General features: G+C 43.3%; 1 protein-coding gene across 1 annotated transcript; it reads left to right on the top strand.

Moving 5' to 3' along the window:
- Window positions 1-1,377: 1,377 nt before the first annotated feature.
- TEKT1 (tektin 1) lies at window positions 1,378-6,074 on the top strand. Its single transcript, XM_074160952.1, has 7 exons — window positions 1,378-1,631; window positions 2,022-2,187; window positions 2,470-2,598; window positions 3,036-3,179; window positions 4,402-4,624; window positions 5,249-5,445; window positions 5,720-6,074. The coding sequence occupies exons 1-7, from the start codon at window positions 1,442-1,444 to the stop codon at window positions 5,877-5,879; spliced, it is 1,209 nt and encodes a 402-aa protein (XP_074017053.1). The 5' UTR covers window positions 1,378-1,441; the 3' UTR covers window positions 5,880-6,074.
- The last annotated feature ends 441 nt before the right edge of the window (window positions 6,075-6,515 follow it).

Here is a 6,515-nt window from a genome sequence, read left to right as displayed (position 1 = left end):
ACTTCAGAGAGGTGGTGGTAAAACACCTGGTCTAAACTACGTCAGGGCTGTACGGAGGGGTGTAACCCTACCATCTGATGTAACACTCTTCTGTCTCCTTCATTTCTTCTGTCTGGCTCCCAATTTCTTTTGTCCCAGGAAAGAATATAGTTGCTGTAAAGATGGAGCATGCTGCTAAGGCTGTTTTATGACTGACATTTTAGATCGCTAGGTACCCAACACACCTTTCATTTGCTTTCACTATCTTTATGCGTTTCTGCAATAAATCGATGAAAAATTACTGTCCAAAGCTGCGGGACCGAGCTCAGTTCATGTTACAAAGAAAATGTTTTTAGTTCCAGACAGATCTGACCCGGGAAGAGGGGACGGGCAGCAGCATCCCTGACCGGATCGCCCGCCGGGCGGCAGCGCAGCGGCTGCCGTTCCCATGGCAACCGGTTTGTTTGCCGCCGTCACCCGCCAGGGCTGTTTCATTGCGCCTTTCACGGGAAATACCGGCTGCTGCTGCGGGAGCGAACGGGCTCCGGTCGCGGGGAACGGCTGCCGCGGCTCTTGGCCAGGGCTGGAGCTCGGGCGCTGGCCAGGCGGGGCCAGCGTCGGCCAAGAGGTGTGCGAGGGAGCCGGGGGGGTTCGGGGCTCCTGCGCTGGGCTGTGGGCGAAGCTGTGCGTGTCTGGGTGCGGGGCTGCCTCAGGAAAGTGGGATGAACACAGTGCAAGAATGGGAAAACGGATAATCACACTGCTGTGACTTTGCGTATATTTTGGGCATTGGTCACCCCACATTAAACCAGGGTGCTTTGGTCTGCTTTAGCCCTTCCAAGGCTTTCCCATTTCCTCATTTATTTGCTGTATTTCCTCCTTCAGCTTTTCCTGTTTTCCAGGTCCTCTTTTCTCTCTCTCTTTTTTTTTTGTTTTCTAATGACCATTTCTTTTTTACAACCTAGAGTTCACCCACCTCTCCGGCCATATTCTTAAAAGGTGTTTACTTCTCCAACCTGTGGGATACTATTTATCTTTAATGTTTGTTCAATTCTTCTCATTTTTCTGTGGTTGTCAATTAATAAGTCTGTCCTTCCTCACCGGTCTCATTTTCTTTCCCTTCTCTCTCCTATCACAGACAGCCCATCTCCTCAGTTCCACTTTCAAGCCTCTTTCTCTCCTCCTAGCTTCCATTCCCAAATTCTTCTGTTTCTTCATTCTCCCACTGCAAACCCTCTCCCCCACACCTTAGCAAAGCTTTGGAACCTTGAGCAAGAAGTCTTTTATTTTCATACCTGCATCGTTTTGCAGGTAAAAGGGGCAAGAATTTTTCTCACCCTCATGGACCTTCTCACTGTTCTCCCGTTTTTGCTTCTGCAACCAAATATAATGCTATTCCTATTTTCAGATTTCACATTCCAAGAACTAACCTGAGTTATATCCAGAAACCTTCCAAAAAACAATGGCCAGGCTACTGCAAGCTCCACCCGAGTTTCGTCCCTCAGAATGGGACATTGCAAACAAGATGCAGAGTGCCAGCACGGAGTCTCAGAAATCCAGGTCAGAACGCGTGACAGCTGAGAGCCGGAGGCTGCTGGATGAGATAGAAAAGACAACACAGAAAACCCAAAGTGATGTCAACAAGAAAATAGGTAATTCCACGTATTCTATAAGTGTCAAGATGTGTTATTTGAGCTATATGTTTAAAATGGACTTTTAGAAAATTAGTTAATAGTGAATAGTAATATATGTCAATGCCATGCTCTCTGATATATATATAAAAAATAATATTTTAAAAAATATTTAGAGGAAGATTCTTTATCTTATAACAAATTAATTACTTCTCCAAAACACACAGAAAGCTATTCCAACCAAACCTGACACAGAGTTGCCAAACTGTTTCCACATATCAGTCTACAGCACGACATCATACACTCTGCTGTAGAGTAAGTCTGGTTTTAGCCGTATCTAAGATCTGACCCACAGTGCTCTGATATGTAAGATGGGCTGGTATTAATACGTTTGCAATTTTCGTTCTGCAGAACAGAGACAGGAAGAAATAAAATTCTGGAAGCAAGAATTAGATAACAAACTTGAACAAATTTTTCATGAGACAGAGGTACTGTTGACTTTCAAGACTAGGCTGGAGAAATCTTTGGAGAGCTGTAAAGAGCCACTTGACATTGCCCAAAAGTGTCTCCTGAACAGGTGAGAAGATTAAGAAGAAAAGCATTTAGGGAGAGAAAAATAATCTAGCTAATGAACCTTTAACAAATACTAAAAAAGGCTGCAAACTAAGGACCTGCCTCTCTTTGCAGTGGAGTCACAGTCTGATATAGGTGTTGTAACACTGAGGAACCAAGGCCATAAAGGAAAAGTTTTCCATGTGGCAAGGAAAAGCTTTCAATTTGGAAAGCTGGGCTTCATCATCTTCTGCTTGCTGCAAGCATTTGGTCAATGTGGCTGATGGCTTTTCCTCTTTTTGTTTAGGCAGAGGCGAACTGGGATTGACTTGGTGCACGACGAAGTGGAACAGGAACTGGTGAAGGAAGCTGAAGTCCTCCAGGGGGTTATTGCTTTGCTTGAGCGTACATTGGAACAAACCAACGAGCAAATCAGGTGCAGAGGCAAAGAGCGTAACTGAACACTGATTAGCTGAAAAGTAGGACAGCCATAATCCTGAGAAGTTGTGGGGTCAGGCTGCACACAGGTCCAAAGTTATCTTCATTGTTAAACAGTTACAGGAGGTCAGTCCTAATTCATACCATTTGATCAGTAATGGTGAGAAGTTCTGCTCTTTAGAACTCAAAGTACTTGCACATAATTCCTGGTCTTCTCATGATCCAGTCCGGTGCCTTTAATTCTACTGGGAATTATGCCATCAATTTATATGAAGGCAGCTTCATGCTCTAGATTTTGGGACTTTGCAATTAACAGTTCATATATGAAGAATTCCATAACAGCATTTGTATTACCTAATGCACATGTGAATGCATGTTAGGGACACCTGTGTGTGCCTACACTTTGGCTTAGAGTCCAGTTGTTTCTCCTCCTAGACTAAACCGTTCAGCAAAATACAACCTGGAAATGGATCTGAAGGACAAGTTCACAGCTTTGATGATTGATAATTACTGTGCTAGCTTGACAAACAACACTCCTGATATCAGATACGCTGATCATACAGTGAAAATAAAAGGAACGTAAGTGGTTATTTACTTCAATGAACATGATAAACATAGAACTAGTATAAGCTGTTCCAGTAATAGCGAGATTGAAGTAATTTTGTATAAAACACGCTATATCTGTCCATCATCTGTCTGTTGTAGATTGTTTCTTATACTTCTGTCCATCACTAATATCTGTGTAATTAGTATGTGAAATAAGACACAATAACCATGTTCCCAGTGAACTGCAGTTAGTTTTTGAGGCTCAGAGTTAGCTAAGGAAAAATTTCACATGTTGTTTAAACGCAGAGTAGATTTAACAATCTAACTTCCTTTCCTCTCCCTGGGTGTCCCATTGGAGAGAGTGCTGGGCTGGGACACGTGAGGTGTGGAGTCAGTGTCTGACTCGGTCATTAACCTGCCAAACACCTTTTCTGTGTGGGTTAGTTAGTATGAGAGGCTTAGACAAAGAAACTGCTACCACAGAAAAATGGGCTGAAAAGAAGCATATCAAGAAAGCAGCGTGTGTGAGTGTCCCAAGGACACTACTGGCTCTGTGAGAAGTGACGAATGGGGAGGACCTAGAGACCGACAGGTGTTGCTGCCAGCAGGTGAGCATCAGTGACAGGCTGCGTAACTCAGACCACATCCATGTTGGCTGCTACAGGCAAATGACAATTAGCACTCTATACGCCCACCCAGTGAAACAAGGAACCCTGTGAGGAACTTTCCAAAGACATGCCTGCAAGCCCCTGGTGCACAGTTTGACTCTGTCGGGGATGCAGATGGGGGGGTGGCTTCCCAACTATTGCTCCAACTGGGGTCTACACGGGACTGTCTTACAGGGGTGTGAGAGACCAAGTGAAAGTTTTGCGTGAATAGTTACCTGCTATTAATAGTTACAGCTGAATTATAGTAGTAATAACAGCTCAATTAATGAAAGGTGTTCTAAGAGATACTGGTTATTATCTGTGTTTCCCCCAAAGCAACTTAATCCTTTATCAGAGAAAGGAACATTACAACAAAGTTGCTCTGTGACTTTAGCAAATTTGTTTCCATCCTACCCTTTTCTGCTTCCTTCTGAAATGTTTGCAACAGAGAGGCTCTTAATTTTATATTTGTAGAATTCCCAGCACAGCTGAGATGTGCAGTTAACAGTACTGCTTTGTTCTTGGTTTTGTGGAGCAGTTACAGATTCATGAAGTCACAGAGGGCCTCATGCTTCCAGCTGATAACCTTCTATTTGGATCTTTTTCAGTTTTGTTAGCCCTGAAGACTGGACAGATTTCTCAGACATAAACGTTGAAAAGGCTGAAACGCAGAGAAACAATTCTCTGGTGCTGAGGACGCTGATCGATGGCATCCTGTCACAGACAGCGAGTGACATGCGCCGGCAGTGTGAGGCAGTGAACGTGGCCTTTAGGAACAGGGTGAAGGAAGTCAGGGACGCCAAGCACCAGCTGGAGAGGCTCCTCGCGATGGTGAGCGGCAGGGGACAGTCAGTGAAAAGGGGGACACCATGGGCTTGGCTTATCTACCCATTTTTGCAACCCAGTGTCTTGAGCTATTTTGCTTTAAGAATTTTACCTTTGCAATATTGGCAACGCCTGCCACATTTTCCTCTTCCTCCCCCCAAAAATGTAATCTTAGATTTTATTTTCTCAGCTCTGTGTGCACCACTAGAGAGGTGAATTTCTGGAATCACTGACTTGATGTAAGTGTTGCTGTAGACATCAGTAAAGTCAGGATTTCCCTTGTGACTTTTAATTACATGCCGCTCCTATATAATTTTCATGACTGTGATATAAAAGCCTAATCACATAAAACCAGGGTCAACGTGCTCAAAATCTGATACATGAAAACAAAGTGTTAATATTAAAAATTAATTGCTGAGCGTCAACCTCCAGTTTCGCTCAGAACAGTGTCACCTGCTTTCCAAGGAAGGAATCATAATCCTGGCTGACCTTTGTAAAATATTGTTTGATGAAATAACATCCTAACATGAGTATTACTGTGACGGTTGTTACTATAACTATTAAAGATTTTGAGACTTCACCCATTGTAAGAGACAGTGTGCAACACTTCCTTCTGTTGGATTTGTTAAGGTGATGGATGAGACTGCCTCACAGGAGAAGAACATTGCAGCCTTAAAGAAAGCAATCGCTGATAAAGAAGGACCTGTTAAAGTGGCTCAAACTCGCTTGGAAGCAAGAAACCATCGCCCCAATGTGGAATTGTGTTATGACACAGTGCAATACAGGCTGACTAGTGAAGTTCAAGAGATCACAAAAAATATTGAGAGGCAAGTGGAAATGATGGAAGAGTGGAAAATCTGTGGTATAGATTACTGGTTAATTTAATGAGTCAAAGTAACATTGGGTCCCAGCTATTCTCCCTGAAAGGTTGGGAATTGCTTTTCCCTTAAGAGCAGGACACTTTAAGGGAAGCAGCAAGGATATTGTCTCTCTGTGAATCCCCCTTCATCTCTTTTTTTCACTCACAGATATTATCCCATATGAAAAAAAACCCCTATTAATGTATTTTCAACTAATGTTTGTCTGTATTTTTCCTCTTAGGTTAAAGGACACACTGGCACAGGCTGAGACAGAGCTGAAAGGTCTGAGTCGCAGACAGCTTTCCTTGGAGGAGGAGATCCGTGTGAAGGAGAATACATTGTACATTGATGAGGTGCTCTGCATGCAAATGAGAGAGACTGTTCACATTAACGACTTCTGAAGCCACCGTACTGGGAGATCATGCGTGCTCCAAAGAGCCAGCTCCTGCTGAAATTTATTGGTTTGGCTCAATGCTGTCCTGGTTCTAGGTGTGCAAGGTAATTAAAACTGACCCGGTAGTTACGACTGTCTGTTTCACAGCTATCTATGCTCTATAATGCCTGATGAGATCTCCCACTTGGCAATAAAATTTCAGAATAAGAAGAAATGTCCCTTCTTCCATGTTATTTATCTCGTGTGCAACCAATGGTATCTTTTGCCATTGAAAGGTCTAGAAGCAGAACAGCATTCAAAGCTGTAATACATAGAAATACGTCTATTTATTAGGGATATTTATTGAGCTATACTCGCCCATATTATAGTGTGTGAGTACAAAGGAGTACGAACACCATAATGTGGAGCTTTTTTTAAACCATAATTCTTGGGAACTTGGGGAAAGTATGTTTGTAAGAAGCCGATAGTGGGACTCGAGGTACCCTGTGGTGTTACTGTGTTGGCTTCCCGTGGCTCTGATCCAAGTCTTAGCTACAGAGGTGTCTCTAGCCGTCAGCTCGGAGTTTAACTTGGTGGGGGAAAAAACCAAACCAAACCTTGGGGAAACAAACCCAGAAGCTGCTACAGCTCTTTCCAGAGCAAT

This window comes from Numenius arquata, chromosome 18 (genome assembly GCF_964106895.1).
Source record: "Numenius arquata chromosome 18, bNumArq3.hap1.1, whole genome shotgun sequence".
NCBI lineage: Eukaryota > Metazoa > Chordata > Aves > Charadriiformes > Scolopacidae > Numenius > Numenius arquata.
The sequence above is the reverse complement of the archived record's forward strand: the minus strand, read 5'-3'. Positions and strand labels throughout refer to the sequence as shown.